This window comes from Leopardus geoffroyi, chromosome C1 (assembly GCF_018350155.1).
Source record: "Leopardus geoffroyi isolate Oge1 chromosome C1, O.geoffroyi_Oge1_pat1.0, whole genome shotgun sequence".
In the NCBI taxonomy this organism is placed as follows: Eukaryota; Metazoa; Chordata; class Mammalia; order Carnivora; family Felidae; genus Leopardus; species Leopardus geoffroyi.
The window spans coordinates 206,363,543-206,384,157 of NC_059328.1; the positions used below are offsets into that span (position 1 = coordinate 206,363,543).

Below are 20,615 nucleotides of genomic sequence, written 5' to 3' on the forward strand. Positions count from 1 at the left end.
TTGGGCAGAGCCCATCTGCCAGCAGGCTGGTCATTTTCTGCACGTTCAGAAGGTTTTCTCCCCCAAGATTTTGAGTGTTCCTATCATACGTGTAATTTGCACATAACTTGCATTTTCTCATTTTCTTCTCATATCACCCTGGGAAGGTAGTATGATGTGCCCCATCTTATAGACTTCAAAGCCGAAGTTCAAGGGGATCACACCTGAAGTGTGGTTGGTCTCAATTTTAGAGTACAATAAGGGAGGCAAGAACCCCTTTTACCTTGGGTACTGGGCTCTTACAATGCAAGCAAAGGCAGGAAAGAGGACTTTGGGTGTGATTAAGTCAGAACATACAAGAAACACTCAATCAGGAAACTGGCCAAGTAGGAATTCAAAAAGAAGAAACCTGTTGCTTTTCTTATAACAAAATGAATTGGACCAATTAATTTTCTTTAGTTCAGGTTAAGCTCAACCATGGTAACTGAGACACACACACACACACACACACACACACACACGCCAAGATTTTCTTAATCATGGTAATATATTTGAAAACTGGCCAAACTTTAATATGTTTGAAGACAGACTCCATAAGTCTACAGTTATTTAAAAATAAAATGCTTTTGGGGGTGCCTGGGTGACTCAGTTGGTGAAGCATCTGACTTTGGCTCAGGTCATGATCTCACAGTTTGTGGGTTTGAGCCTTGCCTCAGGCTCTGCAGTAACAGCTCAGAGCCTGGAGCCTGCTTCAGATTCTGTGTCTCCCTCTCTCTCTCTCTTCCCCTCCCTTGCTTGTGCTCGCTCTCTCTCTCTCTCTCTCTCAAAAATAAATAAACATTTAAAAAATGTTTTTTAAAAAAGATAAGCCCTATAAGAAAATAAGGAAGATATTAATATCCCCATACAATGCCCAAGTGCCTGTCAACTGGATAAGTCATGTCTATATTAGGGTTTGCCAAAAAACATAGATAAGAAGGGTATATATTGACTGTACTATTAGCATTGCTGTGTACCTATAAAATCACCAGCCTACAAATGCAAGCTTTCTATTAAAAATGCAAATTTGTGCGTGACCATGTAAATATTTACTATAAAAGTATATTAAAAACCAATCCCATTGGTTTAATTGCACAGCAATTAACTTTCTTTTCTTAACTATTCTACCCTAACTTACTTATTATTTCCATCTAACGACATAAAGGCAAGGACATTTAATTCTGCGGCAGTTTCCAGAAATATGCCTACCAGCCGATCATAAAAATTCTGAAAATTTACATTTAAGCCTCCGTAAAACTATACTATTTGAATTCCCAATATGACCCTGGACATTTGTTAATGCTGAAAATCAGTGGTATTTCCTCTCCCTCAGCCAAGAAGAGTCTCTCCTATCCTCGTCACAAAGCGTTTTGAACAGTTGTTTTTAAATGGAATCCATTGATTACCCCCTAGAACTGAGATTTTATGTTAACATACTGTTGTAGATGCATTGAATCTGGCCAAAGAAAAGTACATATAGTCACAAAATCCCAAAATATAGTTGAAGGAGACAAATATACAGCTAGCTTCTTGTTGCCTGTCATGTCTTCTAATTTGTTTTACTGAGGGAGATTGATTCCTCAATCACTGCAGTAAGGAGGACATAAAAACTCAAGACTACTTTGATCAAGTTGCTTCACCCCAAGGAGAAGAGTTTCTTTGTTGTTGTTTACTTAAAATCCTGCAACAAAAATCAAAATGCTACAAACTTTGCTACATGCAATGTGCAGGATAAAACCCTTTCTCAAGATTGCCCTTCTTAGGAGAAATGTGCATTGAATCAAATTCTAAATTTCGCATCACCCTTTATTATGAGGCACTTTCTGCTACCTTAAAGAGAAGTGGTCACTTCCATAGCAGAAGTCTGTTAGTCTTACTTTTTATCAGGAAGGAAGGAAAACCAACATTGAAGGTACGAATTCATAAAACCTTTCCTCAAGTGTCCTCAGCAACTGCTTTGCATGGTTTTCGTATCTGCTTCTGACAGTGATGACATTTCTAACTCCTCTCCCCTGAACATATGTTTTATGATGTTAATGGGCATTTTGATAACTGTGCGTGTTTCAGTAACAAACTGGAAATTATATGTTTGGGGAGCATAATCCTAAAACAGATAATTTGAGAGAAAGATTTCTTAGAAGACAGAGGTCTTGATTCCAGCAAAAGTTCCATGCTTTTGAGGCTCAGTGTTTGGCCCGACACCACAAGGCAGAGCTGAAAGCTGCACGGTGACCCTCTCCACCAGAGACTGGCAGGTACAGGGCAAGAAAATCTTTCCCAATAGAGCAGAAGATGGTCTTCTGTTCCTGATTTGCTGTGCATCTTCCAAGAGAAAGACAACTTCTGAAATTCCCTTCCACTTTCTCTGATCATAGTTCCTCGGTGAAAGGCAGCCCATCCTTTTTTTTTTTTTTTACAATAATATCAAATCGTATCCACCCCCCCCCCCAACTTGATTGAGATATAACTGACATAAGCCAATTCTCATATCAGGAATTCTGCCTTAGTACTGAGATCAGACCCAGTTTGGAGCTCGATTCTGCTGCCCCCCGCCTTCACAGTATAGGAATACATAGCCTGATACCCAAGGGGGAACAGTCACTTAAGCTCCATATGTATATTTCATATACATGTACATATGACGTATGCAACAAAGAATGCCCTAATGCTGCATCTGGACCCAGGACAGGGTAACCATAACAGATCTGAGCTGACTCACACTTCCAGCTTAATCTACTTCAGGCAGTCGCTCTACACTGAATGATTGGGACTATATCAAAGAACATTTGAGCACAGGTAGGTTATTAATTAATTGGGAGATGATAATAGAATAGAAAATATCCACTAGTAATTCTGTACATCAAGACTCATCTTGTTCAAGAGTGAATAAGAAAGAATAAAAACAAAACAAAACAAAATAAAATAAAATAAAATAAAGCCCTATGCACAATTATTTAGGACTTCAATGAACACAATCAGAGAAGAAGATTCAGAAAGACAGATCCATGATGCATATTTGAATAGCCAAAGCCTGAATCTGGCATAAATTTCACAACCTCAGAGTGATTTGTTGGAATTTGCAAATTAAGCACAGAGATGGTATTTCTAAAAAAGGTCTTGCAGGAATTTTAACTCTCATAATAAAATAAAAATTTATCTAGATATGTTGAATTCTTAAACTTAAAAAAAAAAAGTCTAATAGTTCATCTAAACATCAACAGCCAAAAAGTCATAAAATCATTCAGGGAAATTTTTTTCCTAGCATTAAACAGAAGGGCTGAATAAGAATTGGGAGGTTGTGCTATTATCTCAAATTCTGATGACTCTAGAAAGTGTAATCCATTGGACAAATAAGTCTTTGTGCAACTGGATATAGTTTACTGCCAGCATAATTCATAGTGAGCAACTTATAAATAAACTCTAACGATGCACAAACTATACACAAATACATATCGACTCCTACATTATAGAGGGTTAAAAATATGCATGAGACTCATGTAAACAAAAAATATAGAAGCACATGTAGAGAAACATACTTAGTGTAACTCCCAGTTTCCTGGGTATTTAACTAGTCCCCACCTAGTTTTACATAAAAAATCTGACATCTTTCCTTTCCATCCTTCCAGCTTTGAGGGCAACTTCGGCGAAAGCAAGTTCCACATTTAGAAAGATGCCATGCCTCCGGCCACCCTCCAAAAATGAGAATCTATTTGATGATAAATTCACCATCTTAGCCTAAGCTCTAAACAAGAAATCACCATAGGATAATTAAAAACACCCCATGAATCTCTTCTCTACAAACCTACGACGTGTAACTGGTTTGGGTTCCTATTTCTTAAAGAGAATTTGGCCAATCCTCCTTAGAGATTTCAGAGGAAAAGGAGGATTTTCCAAGACAGATAAGTTGAAATGATCCCGCTTTGATCTCTGCGGTTAAGAATCGCTCACAATAGAAGATGGCCACTGAGGGGCCGAGATCCCGGCCTTTTAATGCGTAACAATGCTATCAACAAACAGCTACTTAATCAATATTTGGCCAGAGCTGCTGAAAACTTCCTTTTCAGATTTTAATTCCTAGTTGTAAAACAACCCCAGAGCAGCCAGTGAGATAAGGCATTAAACTGACTGCTTAATTGCCTGTTAGTGTCTTCTTGTTAGTTATATATGTACATTCTTAATGGTTCTTTAATCTTTATTTACCCACATAAATAAGTTACCTGTCTAGAACCCCACCGAACTGAACCTTCTCTGTCCTCAGTCCTGAACAAACTTTGTCTCACTCTTTGTTTAGGGCTGATGTTGCGACTTTTAACTTTCATTGGCTATTTACTTATGTGCAGCTTAAACATTTAACCTTATGGTTAGGAGGGATTTTTTTTTTTTTTTGTCTTGAAAACATATTTATTCATGGAAATTGAGTTCAGTGGCAACGCTCCTATTCACCTGATTGATTTCCACATATCCCACTCTCCTGAACCGCAGGGCACTTGCTGGTTCCGCCTCACCGCCCCGGTGGGTTTTATTGCGAAGCCCTGGGGACTCTTAAATGACCCTTCAGTAATTATTACGCACTTGAAGCCCCTAGTCCCCGTTCCGGTGCTATCAACAATCAAATCAAGCCCCAAAATAAACATACGATTTCAAGCATTAATTAGAAAATCTGCATGTTTTCAATAAGGCCAGAAAGTAAGCATACAGCAGCCAGACAAACAAACAAGCAAAAAAGAAAAACCTGCAAATATCTGAACTCTGGTGGTTTTCTTTTTTCTTTCCTCTTTTGTTTTCTTTCCTTCTCTTCCCCTCCCTCTCCCTCTCTCTCTCTCTTTCTCTCTCTCTCTCTCTCATCATTCCAACAGGAAAATCGCTACCATTACGTCCATGAAAAGGACCCAGCCTGGTGTTTTAATTTAATTCAAGTGCTGATATTTCCAATACACTTTTACATGGGTGCTATTTCCTTGTTGCGTATTTTAAGGACTTCAGAAAACGTAAACTTCACTCAAAAGACTAGAAGGCGACATTGGGGTCAAATTTAGGATTCTGACAAACGGACTTGGAGAGTGGCCTGTCCACTTCAATAAAGGTTCCGATGCCACAAACCTAAGATCTTATACCCCGGGATTTCAGTCTGTGGGAAAGTTCCTCCCCCCCTCCCCCGCTTTGCCTCGCGCCAAAACGTCCTTCCCTTGCTAAGTCGGGGGGAAGAAATGGCCTTCGTTCCTCCCGACTTCAGTAGCGCCCCCGTCAATGATAAAGTGTTCTTTTCATGATTCCATTGGAAACGAAATATTTCAAGGGCCTTTAAAACTTCTGTGCGTTTTTACTTGCTTTATCTTCTGCCCCGCCGAAAAACTGACAGCGTCCTAGTTATTTCAGAAAAGCTCACCAGGTTTCAAACAAAAAGGGACACGAGCAAAACTTTGGTCACTTTTACTTTCTCAAACAAACAAACAAAAAACAAAAAAACCACACAGACCTGCTTTTCATAAATGTCAAATAGGAAGGGAGAGATATGAATGGAGCATAAGCCCCAACCGACCTATGCTTGCGGTCTCTGAGCTCAATCTTTGAAACTGTTGCAAACCTCCCACGCTCACTAGTGATTTTTAAAGCGGGAAAGGAAAGTCCTAGGAAAGTGTATCTCCAGCCTCAATCAAAACATCAATTGGGCAATCTGGCCTCTCTCCCCCCGCACTCCCGAACTGCCACATCAAAGCCTCTGCAACAAGTCGGTAATTGTAATGTTGCATCTAAATATTTAAGCGAGAGTCTTGCCGTCGCGTGTCCATTTACAGTCCTCATCTGTCCTCTAATTCCATTACGGCACAAAGCAAAAATGTTTCCCAAAACTCACAAACAGGAAAAGCGTCACCCTGCTGGAGGAGGAGGAGGGGGGAGGAAGGGAGGGAGGGAGAAGGAGGAGGAGGAGGAGGAGGAGGAGGAGGAGGAGGAGGAGGAGGAGGAGATGATGAAGGAGCACTTTCTATTGATTAGTCACTGCTTTTGTGTTAAGGGCTTTCTTTAAAATAAGAAAAAAATGGGGGGAGGCTGCAGAAATTTCACTAATGTGAGCCTCAGGCAAGAGAGGGGGGAAAAAAAGGAGAAGAAGGGGGGGAGGCGGGCTGTGTCTAGATGAAAGTGAGAAGGACATAAAGGAGGCAATTGAGTCGGCTGCAGCCCGGCGAGCTAAGCTTCGAGCCGGCCGGAGCGCAAGGGAGGGGGCGGCGCGGCGCGGCGCTTTGGCGCAGGGCGCAGGAGTGGGGGCCGACCCATTGTGACGGCGCCCGCGGGCCCGCTCCGCCGCGCTGGGGGAGGAACAGAGGCGCCCATTGAGTGGCCGCGGCGGAGGCTGTGCCCACAGCCCCCGATGCTGCGACCGGGGCTTGGCTCCTGCGACTGCGCCTGTTCCGATCACGGTGCTGGCCGGAGGGCCGGGACCAAGCGGGGTGGGGGTGGGGATGGGGGGCGGTTAGCTGTCCCCCCGCCTCCCAGCTTTCTCCTTTCACCCGGGCAAAGGAGCTGGAAGGACGGACGGAGGAGGGCTGCACAGCGTCTAGTGCGCTCCAGGGCGCAAGGGCCTGAGCGCGCCGAGTCAGCACGCCGCGCTGCCCTTGGATTGGGCAAGGGACGAGGGAAAGTTGAGAAGGTAAAGGGGGTCACCTAGAAGAAAGGCCAAACGCTGGAGAAAAACGAAGGCAGTTCTGACCTCTTTCAGGGTGCCTCTCTTCCTGTGCCCTCGAGTCTGACAAGCGGAAAGACGTCTCCTGGAAAGCCAGTCTCAGCTTCCGTCGCCCCCCTTCCCGACCCCGCAAGGAAGCTGGAACCTCCAGAGAGAGCGCATCCCCTGCTCAGAGCACCCAAAGGTCCTTTCTAGGCCAGCCGCCTCCCCCTCCCCCAGAGAACTCAGACCCCTTTATCAACATTCATCCCGTTTTACAAGCGGGGGCAGTCGATGACTTTTGGTGCCCAAAGAACAGAGGTAATTTTTTTAGGTTCCTAGATTTCCCTTTAAACTATACTTCACTCCTACACTTGTCCTTTCTCTGGGCCCCATATGCCCTCCAGGGCTTATCTGGAAAGGGAGCTAGAGCCGCTAAAGAAACGGTCGCTGTATCCTCTCTGACAACCCCAAATTAAATTAGGCTTCAGCCTCCGCGGAGTGTGTGTGTTTTCAACGGCACAGCCCCCGCTGGGGAGAATACTCTGATTTTAAAAATGGTAGCAATTGCCCTTGAATGGCAGCCGGCCCAGCTAGACGGCCCAAAGACTAGAAACATTTTGTAGGTGAAATAGCCACTTTTTCCACGCTGGAGAGTCCATAAAACTTCCTGGCGCAGCAGCTATTGGAGCTCATTGAATAATTCATCCCTCATTGCAAGCCCATAATGTCTATTCTCAGCCCTTTGTGGGGCTGTTTTCTCTTCTTTTCTCCTTGAATTATAAAAAGGTTGCCTTCCTTTGTTCACATCAAGCTGCTGCGAGCTGGAGCTTTGTCTGGGCCGAGCTAAAGTGTGAGTTTCAATGGACTCTCCAGGCTTTGTCTCCCAAGTTCATCTCCAAGTGTAGATTGTGTAGAGAAGGCCTTCTTTGTAAAAGCTGGAAAAGTTGTACAAATGTTTGACCAGCTCATTTGGGGCGTTTTGTCTCCTGGGCCTCAGTTGCCTGTGCTGTGAGGGAGCAGCCGCTCGGCCGCCGGTGCCTCCAGCAACAAGTAGCAAAGCCGTGCCCCCCCCCCCCCCCTCCTGAGCCTCTCTGATAGCTCTGGGCTTCTTGCCCCTGTGCCCGCAGGGGCCCGTCGGGTTTGGAATTAGCTGGTTCCTCTCCTTCCTCCCTCACCAGTACCTCTCTGCTCCATCTAGGTCTGGAATAAAAGCTGGGGTGTCTCCTCAGAGACTACAGCAGAAAATCACCCCTCCCAGAGGAGAGGCTTAGACTAAGACCTTGTGAGTCCCCTGCTTTAAAGGGAGGGAAACAACAGCATGTGTGTCTCCCTGCCGTGGTTGGGGGTGTCTTTTCTTGGTTGTCCGTGTGTACCGGAGCATCTAGGCTTCTGTGTATCCCTGAAATCTGCTGTTTGGGTTTGTAACATCTAAATCTGAGTGTCCCTTCAAGGTTGTGTACAGAGCTTGCATCGGTTCGCAAAGCTGCTGCCATCCGCCAGGTTGGGCAATGAAGGCAAAAGCAGTAACCAGCTTTCTACCTGCAGTCCTGACTCTGGAAGCCACAGTCCTGACTCTGGAAGTCACAGTGGGTGTTCAAGCCCATCTGGAGAGCCGCCTGCCCTTCTAAGGCAAGTCAAAACTCATCTCTACCCACCAAAGTCCAGGCCCAGAAGCAGGAACTCTAGGCATGGCTGGGACTCCAGGTGGCTCCCGACCGTCCATGCCTTGGAAGAGGTGCAACCATCCCCAAGGCCAAAACTGCTCACGGGAAAACTGCTGCAGTGACCCCTTTCTGGTTCAACTTCTACCTCCCCGGGGGGGGGGGGGGCTGCCTTTCCTTGGGCGGGGGCGGGACACCTTTAGGCTCTACCGACCAAGTGCTGCAGGTATAGGAGAAGGAAGCCGCACTTATGGCTCCAAAGGAGAGACTTTCTCTTGATGAGGCCAGGTCACAGCCAACAGGGAGCAGGTGGCCTGTACCTTCCCGTGGAGACAGGGTGCCAAAAAGGCGGGCCCAAGAGCCCACATATTAGGCTGGTTTTACTTCCTAGACACACACAGAAATCCAACCCTATCGCATTTGAAAAACAATTTAAAGCACAAAACAGCCAACTTACATGTATGTATGTATGTATAAGGCAACCGATGGCGCGGAATTTGGGGGCCCTCCGCTGCGCCAAAGAGTTTTGAATCCTTCTCTCCCGGCCCTTCCTCTGATAATGGGAAACTCTGGAAATCTGGGCCTTTACTGAGGGCGCAAAAGTTCCTTCAGCCTCCGGGGACTCACAGACTGTCCCCAGCCCCTCAACCCCCCACGCCTGGTCCTGTATACCTGAGGGCAAGTGGGAAGCCCTTCACCAAACCGCAGCTCGCGGTTCCAGACTCCAAGGGGCTGAGACTGGTAAAGAAGAAAGGCTTACAAAGTAGGAAAAAAAAAAAAAAAAAAAAAAAAAGACCAGAGATTTTTGTTTTAATTTCAAGTGCGTCTCTGGTCTTTCATGTGAATGCTCCGTACGCGGGTCCAGTGGGTACCAAGGGAGAGACCTTGACACGAGCGGGAGCTGGCCGGCGCTCTGGGCGCCGACGTCAGAGCGCGGACGTGGCCGAGGCGCGGGCCTCCGTGCGCCGCCGCTTACCTCGCTCGCTCAGGATGCCGTCGATGCTGTGTTTCGCCTTCTTCTCGCTCTCCTCTGCCTCCTTCCTCTCCAGGTCAGCCTCCTCCTCTTCGCCTTTCCCGAATTTACTCCTCAGGATGCGGCTGATGGAACTCACTGGAGGGGGGGGGGGGGAGGGAGGGAGCGCGGACGACTGAGTCGTGCCAGGCCGGGCCGTAGGAGCCCCGAACCCCCGACCCGAGCCGTAGAGAGGCTGCCTTGCACAACTTGCCTGTTTCCTCGCCTGTGTCTTCGTCGTTCTACCACCCCATTCACCCGCCCGCTCCAATCCCCCCACCACACAGTCTGCACCTATCTACGCGGAGCTACTGGGAGCCCTAAGCCTGGGAAGCCCGCACCTCCCAAGTTAGGGCCGGGAACCGCCGTCTGTGTCCCTCTTGGCAGAAAGCATTCCCCTTTTTGACCCTATAGACGGGGCTCTGGATCTCCAATCCAGGAGAATTCTCCGGCCAGCCCACCACCCCTACCACCACCTGGGTATTGGACCCCCTCGGTTTGCGTTAAGGGAGGAAGAACCACAGAGGACCCGTCCCCTGCAATTCAACGTTTTTTTGAGGCTATAAAGGGTTTAAATTTCAACTGCAGAATCGTTTCCTATTGTAAAAAAATCAAAAGAAAATGCACTCTCCCCCATTTATTTTTTCCAGATTCCAGTCTGGTAAACAAATCCATACTCTGAAATATCTCGTTCTCGCAGGGGTGGTGGTGGGGGGGAGGGAGTTTCCTTTTAATTAAAAACAAACTCTCCCGCGCGCCCGCGCGCTCGCCCTGCGTTCGCCCCTCTCTCCGCCTTCCCCCCGGCTGCCGGGGGCGCCGGATGGTCCCTGGGACTCTCGGGAAAAAGCCGGGCCGTTGCCGAAGCCTCCCCTCCTTTGCGCACTAGGCAGAGCCTGGGCTGGCGCGGCCCCATCTCCCTTCGGTTGGGGTTACCAAAACATTTGTTTCTCTTTAAAAGGGAACATCAATATTAATAAACAGTTGGCCTCCGCCTCGCGTTTCCTGCTTTCGTCCTCGACAGAAATCCTCTTTGGGGAGCCGTTGGCGGTCTCTCAACCCCAGGACCAGCAGCTGTGCCCTCCCTGGGTAAAACACCCAGAGCGCGTCTGGCTGGTGAATGTTTCAGGGCCCTGGGAGGGGCTGCCTCCCGATCGCCCGGATCGATCTCTGGGGTGATTGTGGCTTGGATGACCCGCCCGGGGAATAGCGACTGACGGCGGCGCCTGGGGAAGATGTTAATGGGCCTCGTACCTGAGGGCACAGTGTTTCGATCACAGACAGCGTCCTTGAGTAATTTGTCTCGAATTTCCCAGCTGAACATGCCCGGGTTCTCTCTTTTGTATTCCTCAATTTTCTTCTCCACGTCAGGCGTTGTCACCTGCTTTAAGAGAACAGGCAGGCAGGCGTTGGTACCCAGGACTCTGGGCCAAATGTGGCGGCCCCATCGCCTCCAGGCCCGGTGGGATGCTCCTTCCTGAATCCCCTGGGAAGGTCCCCCTTGTTAGCAAAAGGACCCCATTCTCTGGAGCAATTTACTTTTAGAAAGGGGTAGAAATGAGATCACCTCACCCCTGTCGACCCTGTTCCTCCCTAGGTAAGCTTGGGCACTTAGGATAAATTAAGAAGACTTATAACATCTTGGGGGAGAGGGTTTTACTTTCTGATCCCTGAAAATAGAGTCAGCTTCTTACACAGAAACATGAAAACGAAACTAAAAAGGGGAATGTCTGAAGGAGAAGCAGAAAAATCAAGTTACAGCTACAACTCGCACCTCTCCAAAAATAAGCACAAGATTTTAGCTACCCTCAAGAGCAGAATGCAATGTAAAAGGTGATTATATGGGTTTTAAAAAATCAGAGTGGATAAACAAATACGGATAATTCGAAACACTGGGTCTTTTTTTTTTTTTTTTTTCCTCTCTCAATAAAAGTTGTTTCTAGAGATTCTCGGAGAGGTTGGAAAGGGAGCTAGGAGTGGAGGAAGGAGGGTGTTTGGAAGTCTTCGGTTTGCCAGAATCCTCCTTTCGATTTTGCCCCGTGGCAACTAGAAAATTATATTGGATTTTCCCCACATCCAGAAGAAAAGGCAGACCCACTGCAATCCCCTCCCACTGAGTCTTAGCCAGTGTGACTCCTTCATTTTTTAAAAGGAACCAAAATAATTTGAGGATAGTACCAAACTGCTTTTTAAATGCCAAGTAATCTGCCCATTACAAAGGAAACAAATCACCCTAGCTTTTGACTCCCTGAAGACAATTTGGACTGGAGGAGACTGGGGACAGAAGGTGGGAGAGAATCCATTTAGAAAACCAAAAGTGGCTCTTTAGATCTGGCAAAAGTGGTGCAGTGGGTCGGAGCTGGGAAGATTCTTGGGAAACCAGCAACAGGTGGGCACGCACAGTTGCATGCTTTATGTGTTTGCCTATTAAAATAATTTGATGAGTATTCTAGGGTTCCGGGACATTCTTAAAAATGCTGTATCTCCTTTGCAAAAAGGCTGGAGTTTTCCCTTAGCGTTTATCAAGGAGCAGCGCCCAGGCAGCAACCTTGTTCTCCCCCCCCAACCCCCCCCCCCACACACACACCTCTTTCTAGTCTTGAAAAATAACTCCTTGGAAAGCCCCAGATGAGCGTCCTTGCCTCCTGCCCCGATCCTCCCTAACCGGGGAGACCACAGGCCTGGAGGCGTCCGGGGCCAGGCCCCAGCACTCACCTTGGGTTTGCTGCCACCAATGGCACCGGGTCGGATGGAGCCGGTCTCCTGGTACCTGCACAGGATCTTAGAGACGCAGCCGTGGGACACGCGCAACTGGCGGGAGATGACGCAGGGCCGGATTCCGTGGTGGGCCATCTCCACGATCTTGTGGCGAATGTGGTTGGGTAGTGGCCTGCCGTTGATAAATACACCACCGAGCTGGTTGACGCGGCCCTGGCCGAGGGGAGTGGACACTGGGAGCGGAAGGCGAAAAGAGAGGCAAAGGAAAAGTCACTTCTGGAGAACAGAGAGCAGCCGGGAAGATGAGCCCACCTAATTCCTGATGCTTGGGGACCATCCGCGTGTTACAGCCACAGCTGAAAATTCAAGACAGCCGGCTCCCAGCCCCAGCCCCTCTTCCAATCACATCTGTTCAAAGTATTAAGCAATTCGGGGGCACATAATCTTGTGTGAAGGGGGAGCAACGACAGCAAACTAACTTGCCCCAGAGAAACTGTCTTCTGGGCCCAGAGAAAGTGGCATCTTTGGCAGGGGGTGGGGGTTGGAAGGGAAGACCCTCGGGCCCGTATCTTGAAGCTTGCTCGAGAAACAGCCTCCAGGCAGAGAGAAGGTTACCCAGACGCTGGCCTCCTGAACTCCACTCCCCCCGAAACCCCGTTCAATTGGAACCACTCCTTTTCTAAGGGACTCAGAGGAGCTGACAGCCCTTGGGGTTTCTGGCTGAGAGTGCAGCAGCCAAAGGTCACAGAGGGTCCCCAAAGGAGGCCTCAGGTGGTAGCGAGTCACCTGTTACACCTGGGGACCCAGACGACAGCAGGGTCTGCAGGCAGCCCCCTTCACCTCCATCCATGCTCTAGGTATGACATTCTACTCCAGACCCAGCCTGAAGGGGGGACGCCTCTGGATCAGCTTCCCGCTCTTGATGCCCCAACCTCTTCGACTATCCAGTCTTCCTGCCTTGGGATTCCCTTCTGGATGACTGCAAGGCAGTTCTCCCAAAAGGGTTTATGGAAACTTCGAGATGCCACTTGAGATGAATGGAACTCTAAGTAATTAATCGGTTAATACTAAAAATTCCAAGCACGAAGCCACCGGGCTCCTGCCACTGCACTTTGCGGCCGGCGAGAAAATTCTTTCGGAACTAACAAGAGCTTAGCAAATGTCCGCGCAGCCGCGACAATTTTGAAAGGCCCTGGGGTTGGCAAAATGCGGAGATGGTGCTTTCTGGCGCTCAGAAGCCGGTCCATCCCTTCCCCGCCGCCGCCGCCGCACTTGCAAAACAGCAGAGGAAAGTGGACCGGCCCGGAGCAGGCCAGGCCGCCGAGCTTCGCGAGGGTTTGCAGAAAGAACTGCGCTCTGTTTGCAGGGAGAAAATCGAGCGGAGATCTCTCCCCGACTGTTAGCTCGGGGTGGGGGGGGGAGTCGGGGCACCCAGGGAATGGGGCTCCCAGGGCACGCCGAGGAAGCCTGTGGCGACGCTGGAGCAGCCCGGCTCGGGCCCCGGGCTCCGCGCGGCGCTGAGGCGCCCCCCCACCCTTACCTTCCAGAGGGAAGCCGCTGCGCGGGTAGTTCTGCCCCGGGCCCGGCCGCATCATCCTGGGCACGGCTCCGGCCAGCGTGGTCATCCTGGGGGCAGCTTCGCTGGGAAATTATATCCAGGTGAAGGCGAAACAGAAAGGCGAGCGCGGTGCTGGCGGCTCTCGGGAACTGCCCCCGAGCGTGGGGAGCCCCTCCCCAAAAAGGCTGGAAAGAGAGGGAGGGACGTGGGCAGGAGGGCTGCTCGCTCCTCGTCCAGAGAGCGGCTCGGGAAGGAACCGGGGAAAGGGGCGGGCAGGGAGGCCTCAGAGTCCGGGATCGCGAGCCCAGGGCGGAGAAGTTTGGTTCGAGTCTGAGCGAGTGGCCCCGCGGCGGGGGGCGCCGGGGAGGGGGCTGCGAGCGCCGCGACGAGCCAGGGAGGGGGGGTGGGGGTGGGAGCGCGGCCGGCCTGAATCTCCTCCCGTCGTGACACCGAGTGCGGGGATCCGGGCTCGGGAGCATTTATTAGTTCTTTCACCCAAAGCTTGGTCAGGAGCCCTGAGCTGCGATTGGCCGACGGGGAGACCGTCCCGGGTGGCGGAGACACGCGCTGATTGGGCGACAGCGGCCACTTTCTCTTCCCATCCCCGGCGGTGCCAAGGCCTTGGCCGGCCCGGAGAGGGACCCACGCTGCTCCCCTTGCCCGGAAGAGAAGGGCAGAGCCGTGGAACCTGGGAGAGACAGCCCGAGGGAGGAGGCAGCTGCGCAGAGGAGAGGAGTACCCTGTTTCTTTTTTTCACTTCACGTGTGTCCCTCTCTCCTTGACTTTCTATTGCTCTCTTTGTCTCTGTCTCCCTCTGTGTATCTCTGTGTGGCTTTCTCCGTCTCTGACTCTATTCTTCCCGTTCCGTCTCCTTGTCTCTCTATGTCTCTATTTTTCTGTGACTCTTTTTTCTATTTTTTTTTTTTGTTGTTGTTGTTGTTTTGTTTTACAACCACTGGAGGGGCGCAATTCCAATAAGAAGGCATTGGGACCCTCCGCCCGCCCCCCCCACCCTTGTTTAGCTTTCCCTCTTCTGGTCAATGCCCCTTTGGCCTAGGTTTGTTATAGGGGTCCTCCCGGTGGGGTTCCTCCCAGGAGGAGTCCGGAGTGTGCTGATAAAGTTCTTTTGTCTTCTCGGTCTGGGAGCAGGAGTGGTGAGGAGCTTCGGCAGCCATTGGGGAGGCCCTAGGACTCGCTAGTTGAAGTCTGGGGCGGGGAGGGAGAAGAAAACCGCCTCTTGATTGAAAAACCCACTCTGGGAAGCCCCAGCTCTAAATCTCGAGGTATGGATCCCCAATGCGGCAGCAGAGATGTGTCTATATGTTAAAGTTTTGCCCGGCTGCTGCGTTTGTTCTCAGGAATTTATTATGGTATTCAGACTAAACTGCTGGAAAAATAAAAGGAGTGAAGTCTTGGCTAGGAGCTGAAGTGTCCCCAGCAGGATATGACGCCAGGAGTGTTGTAAAGGCTGTCTGTCCTTAGAGAAGGTACCATTGTGCATAGCCCTTTATTTATAACTTGGTAAGTGCCAGCGAACTCGCCTCCTTTACACCCCGAGTGCCAGCCCCGCGCTCTGCCTGCGCTTTATTCGCTGAAGTCTATTCAAGGACTGTCACTCTGGGGCTGCGAGGTATTCAGGGCCTTAATCAATCAAAAGGATGAGAATCGGGCAGGTTTTTCCCTTTGAAATAAAGGAAACAATGACTTCTGGGCTTCATGTTCCCCCTTTTCCTTTTACGATTTTTGAATTTTTCCTGCGCCGGAGTTCTCCACCCCTCTCTCTAGGTCCCCCATCCCCCAACTCCTTTGACAGTTTTTACGTGAAGGCGGCCCCCAACCCCACTTCCCCACCCCCTAATTAAGGCAAACTCAAAAGGGAAGATGGGATGGGGGGGGGGTGGGTAGCTTATAACTGCTCAACCTTCTGGGGGTTGGTTCTGTAAAAATCCACTCGCAAGTGGGAAAAGCAGGCAGCTTTCGGCTGGCTGGGCTTCAACATTAAAAGGCTTGACTGACCTTCCGAGCTGCGGAGACAGGCCTCTGGAAACACGGAAAAAAGTCTGGACATCTCCTCACTCACCAAAGGGGGGGGGGGCTGATGTGCATTCATAGTACAAAGGAGAGTCACCGCTTAAAATGAAGCCCTATTTAACCTGATATTACATAAAATGATTCAATTTGTCAAGGGGAAAACGTTCTCATTTCCTTTTTGGGGATCACCAAAATCCACGGCCTTGTTTCTTCCTAAGCCACTTCTCAGGGATTGCAACCCCCGCCCTAGAAATTCTTTTTTTTTTTTTTTTTTTTTTAGTTTTCTGTCTTTAAAAAGTTGAGTGGAGTCGATAGGGCACTTTCTAGGGTCAGCGGTAGTTGGAAGAGGGAGGTACCCAAGGTGTATTTTAAGAGAGCAAATGCGGACTCAACTCGCCACTGAAAGGAACCCAGGAACATCCGGGACTGAGTCTCATTTGTATCTGAGCCGAGGGCTGTGTCTCCAAACCCTCGCGGCGCTGACCCGGCGCGCTCCAGCTGGGTGCTCTCCTTCCCCAAAGCTTGCAGATCAGGGAAGGTGCTCGGGCTGCAGACTCGTTCTCCCGGATTGCGCGTCCAGCAACCGTGAGCGGCAGGGCCAGGGGCATCCTGGAACGGAGGTACTGCGGGTCGAACTGGATCTGGAAGTACCCATGGAAGCCAGTCCAGTATGCGCATCCATAAACCGACCACCACTTGCTATAAAAATGTACAAATGGAGGCCACCAGGGTGTGTGTGGGCGGGGTTGGGGGCCTCAAGCTCCAGGATCTCTACTCCCCGGCCTTCCCCTGCGGGAGAGCTCTTCTTCTGTAGCCAGATTAACTCGTACCCTCTCCAGCGGGTGGCGGTCAGAGGACCCGGGAGACTCAGAGGTGGGTGAGAGGGCACCCTCAGTCTCCCGGCAGCTGGGTCATTAGGGCTGCGGGGCCACTTTGGATCCAAAGACCTCGGGAGTCCAAGTTCCTTGAACTTGGTATCCCTGATTTCCGACCAGGGAAGGCCGGGACAGCGACGTTGGCTGAGGCTCTCGGGCCCATGGCGCCCACTCGCAGCCAAACCAGACCAGGCCCGGAGCCGGAGCCTGGACATAGACGAGCGCAACAGGTCGCGGAAGGGTGGGGTGGTTCCCGGCTTTCCAGATTGGTTTCGAGAACGAACCCCGGTTCTACACTTCAGCCACTCCTTCCCTATCTCCGAAGCTTGTGCCTCCCTTCTTTCAGAAGTCTCTCCGGAAGCAGAAGTTACCCCCGCCCCCCCCCCCATTCCCCGGAGCAGGAAGGGAGTGTCCACCCAGGCCCGGTCCCCGTTCCCAAGCCTCTGAGCCAGAGTCTCCGCGCTGCCTCTGGGCGCGATACAGTCGCCAATTGACAAAGGAGTGGCCCCAAAGTGGGTCTTGGAAGGCAAGCGCCCTCGCCCTGCGCCACTGAACGCAGGTTTGGAAGGCAGCATCATTTCCCCAGGCTGACAAATTACCCAGAAAGCAGGCAGGAAAGTCTCTACGACAGTTTCAAGAACGAACGTGGTGTCCACCCGCGCTATCCGTGCACGTGCAAAATGCCACTGAAGCCTTGAGGGCAATAGGAAGATAATGGTGGGAGGCGGGGGAGAAGGATAACTCGCCTATGCCTCCTCTGCCCCGAGTTTCGGAGGAACGTCAGGTGAAATAGACAGCTGGCTGCCTGTCCAAGCCTGGGGCGAGCGTGCAGCATTCACTTGAACAAGCTTCTCCCGCTCCTGGGTTTGGACGTGTGGATCAACAGTCCAGTCGCGGTCCGGTGCCATCTGCTTTGGGCCGCAGGACGCCCTTCAGCCCGCAGCTCTCGCATTTGTGGACCCAGCCTTTCATGAACCCCGGACTTCTCTTGGCCTCTAAGAGGCGACCTCATTCTAGCCAGACAAAGGCCTTAAGAAAATTATGATCTATGTAAAACACTGTTCTTGAGTGGCGCGGGCGGGGACGTCTGCCACGCAGCCACCCAGGCCTTTTTTGCCCCAACGGGAGGGCCGCGGGATCTGGCAGCCTGGCGTGGTAGCCCCGCGGGGCCGTGCCTGTCCGCTCGCCGGGTCCCAGGCATCACCCGGGGTTGCAGTCTGTGGTTTGAGCAAACACCACGAAGCCCTCAATTTCGCAGAAAGGCTGCCCCGCGTTCACGCGAGGGAAAGGCAAAGCACTGAGTCCTGGACCACGCGCGTCTTGGCCGGATGCGAGGATCCGGGGTTGGTGAACGCTTGGGTTAAACCCGCCGTCCCGCGCAGCGCCAGGCGAGGCGACCATCATTGGGCCCCCCGCAGTTGTTTGTCAAAAACTTTGGCGCCGCTCTTCTCCCCCACTGGAAAATCAGTCGGGATGAGGTCGGATTTAGGGACTGGATGGGGATCTGGGCGCCGCACTGAAATGTGATGTGCGCCAACCACAGTGATTTTGCCCCTGCGGTGCCGCTGCCGCTGGGGGAGCGGCCGGGAACGTGTGAGCGGATTCTCAATAAAGAACATATGGTTTGTGGGAAGACAAGAAGGAGAACGAGGAAAGGAAAAGGGAAGGAGGGGAAGAAGAGAGATGTAAAAGGAAAAAAAAAAGTTTAACGGCAGCGAGGGAGGGAGAGAATGAATCTCTCGGCAAATTGTCTCCTACAGACGTTTGTTTGGCTCTACAAAAATTATTTTTATGCAAATAAGGAAGACAAGATGCCAGAGCCCAATTCTCGGGGGGGGGGGGGGGGGGGGAGCGTCTTGTAAAAAAATTAGAATATGTCCTCTCTAATCTTCAAAAATGCTCTGCCCAACTCGGTGAGAATCCACGGCTCAGGGAGGGGGGTTGATTAATTCGACAATTGCTCGGCTGGTGAGCAAACACGGTGTTTGCCTGGGGGTAAGGACTGAGGGGTCTTGGCAGGGCATCTTCGGATGTGCCCAGGGAAAGAGGCAGATGATCTGACGTGGGGGGGCGGGAGTAGAGCTGGAGAACTTGATAGGAGGGCTTCGGGAGGCGGGAGGGTCTGTAGGGTTTCTTTGACGCCTGAGGCCAAAAAAAAAAAAAAAAAAAAAAAACAGCAAGGCAAATGACCATTCCAGGAACTCCTGTAGTGGGGGGGATGGGATGTGGGAAACGAAGGTGGGAGGAGGGAGGGGAGTGGAGGAGGTGGGGGAAAGCTAACAGGCCTTTCACTTGGATCAGGCCAGGTCTGACTCCGTGCGGCCCCACTGCCTGAGCCAAAGCTCAGATCTGCCACAGCTCCTCAGCCTGCGTATCTTTAGCCCCCGCGGGAAATTTCTCCCCGGTGAGGATTTCAGGGGGTGGGGACGGAGCGGATGCAAGGAGCAAGAAAAGAGAGATCTGGGAGAAGAATGTTCAGACCTGGGTGTCTAGTTGAACCAGGATGCACTGGATAGTGAGGGCACGGGAGCCTAAGGCAGCAGAGCTGTGAGTAAACCCAGGACCCGAAGTCCGCAGGGATTAAAATCTCGCCTGGAGCGAGAAAGACTCTGCAGCCAACTCCCAGCAGTGAGCGCAACAGGTGGGGGGAGGTGGAAGAGGCCGAGGCTCCCAGAGCCACGCCGGCTGGGGCCAGGGACTGGAGGAAAATAGTAGGAAGCATGCAGCATGCAGCATGCACCCTGCCTCCTTGTGGCCTGTGGGAGCTCACCATGCACAGAGGAGGGGACCCCCGCCCCGGGATGCATCCGTTCCTGACTCCACCAGCCTTTCGTAAGGAGGAGGAAAAAAAGACGGAACGAGAAAGAAAAGAAGAGAGGAAAGAAAAGGAAAAAAAAGAAAAGGAAGGGGAAAAAAGAAAGGAGAAGAGAAGAGAAGAGAAGAGAAGAGAAGAGAAGAGAAATCACCACAAGCTAAACAGGTTGCCTCAACCCTTCCAATTTCTTAAACATCAAGAATCCCATTACATTCCTTCGTAGACCTTAAAGTTTCTCTCCATCTCCCTTCCCCCAGGAAAACACCGATTTCGTGTTTTAAATTAGGTTTCTTTTTCTGGAGACGGACCTTTAAACTAGCCTTCGGTTTGGGGCGTGAGGAGTAGAAGAATAATTTTGATTTTAGAAGCCTGGAGATGGGAGAACCCTGGAGGGGAAACTGAAAAGATGAAAACTGACCATCCAGAACGCCACAAGCGATCGAAAGGGGCCTGCCAGACAGGGTGGTTTAGCTGAAAAGAGCCCCCACCAGAAGTGTAGACCTGACGCTAACCGGCTGCCCAGAGTCCTGTCACAGAAAGCTGTCCCGCGTCCCCGCGGTGGCCCTGCGCGCTGGTCGCCGTCGCGGTCTTGCTTCTTTGCCCCGGGAAACTCCAAGAAGTATCCTGGCCCCCAGACCCCCAGGGCCCAGTGAGGGCCAAGAGTTAAGACAAGTAGCCCCAAGAGAAATGCGCTTCAGAGAGCCTTTTTTCTTCTTCCCATTTCTAAACGAAATCTAATACTATCTGGCTGCAAAAATATATATCACTGGCCCAGAGACTGAAAGATTAACATTTGGATATGTAGGAAATGTAATCTGCATGGCTAATTGATTCCTAGCGTATCAGTTTAAAGGATAAAGATCGATATCTCCATGATGGATATTGTATTAATAGGGGCATAAATAAAGGCCGAGGAGTCGTTACCGAAACCTTTGAAGCCTCTTCCTGACTCCTGCGCCCTCCACGCGGCCACGCAGCTCCCCCCCAACTCTCCGCCCCCCCCACCCCCGCCCCTGCTGGGTGGGAAGCGCATGCTCCCCCCACCCAGGGGCAGAAAGTCTCCGGCTAAAGCCAGAGTGTTTTCACGCGGCTACGCTTCGGGGAAAGTTTGCACTTCCCCTCCCCCGCCCGGGCTGTAGCAGGTGGACAGCAAGGCGGGAGAGAGAGTGGTATTTTATTTAGCAAAAACGCATCACTCAGATACTTAGAAACACAGACATAACAGCCACGTACGTTCACCCACACACATTCAGACACACGATCACACAT

At 50.8% G+C, this 20,615-nt stretch overlaps 1 protein-coding gene across 2 annotated transcripts in view; it reads right to left on the reverse strand.

Moving 5' to 3' along the window:
* Positions 1-14,137, reverse strand: part of PAX3 (paired box 3) — a 98,476-nt gene extending 84,339 nt beyond the window's left edge. The window contains exons 1-4 of one of the 2 annotated variants that reach the window (XM_045481431.1): positions 13,608-14,137; positions 12,065-12,300; positions 10,604-10,733; positions 9,317-9,451 (exon numbers count right to left, since the gene is read on the reverse strand). In XM_045481431.1, the coding sequence (XP_045337387.1) occupies positions 9,317-9,451; positions 10,604-10,733; positions 12,065-12,300; positions 13,608-13,692 (586 nt within the window). In that variant the 5' untranslated portion in view covers positions 13,693-14,137. The remainder of the gene's footprint in view (positions 1-9,316; positions 9,452-10,603; positions 10,734-12,064; positions 12,301-13,607) is intronic. The other variant, XM_045481432.1, reaches the window with a different exon arrangement.
* Between the last annotated feature and the right edge of the window lie 6,478 nt (positions 14,138-20,615).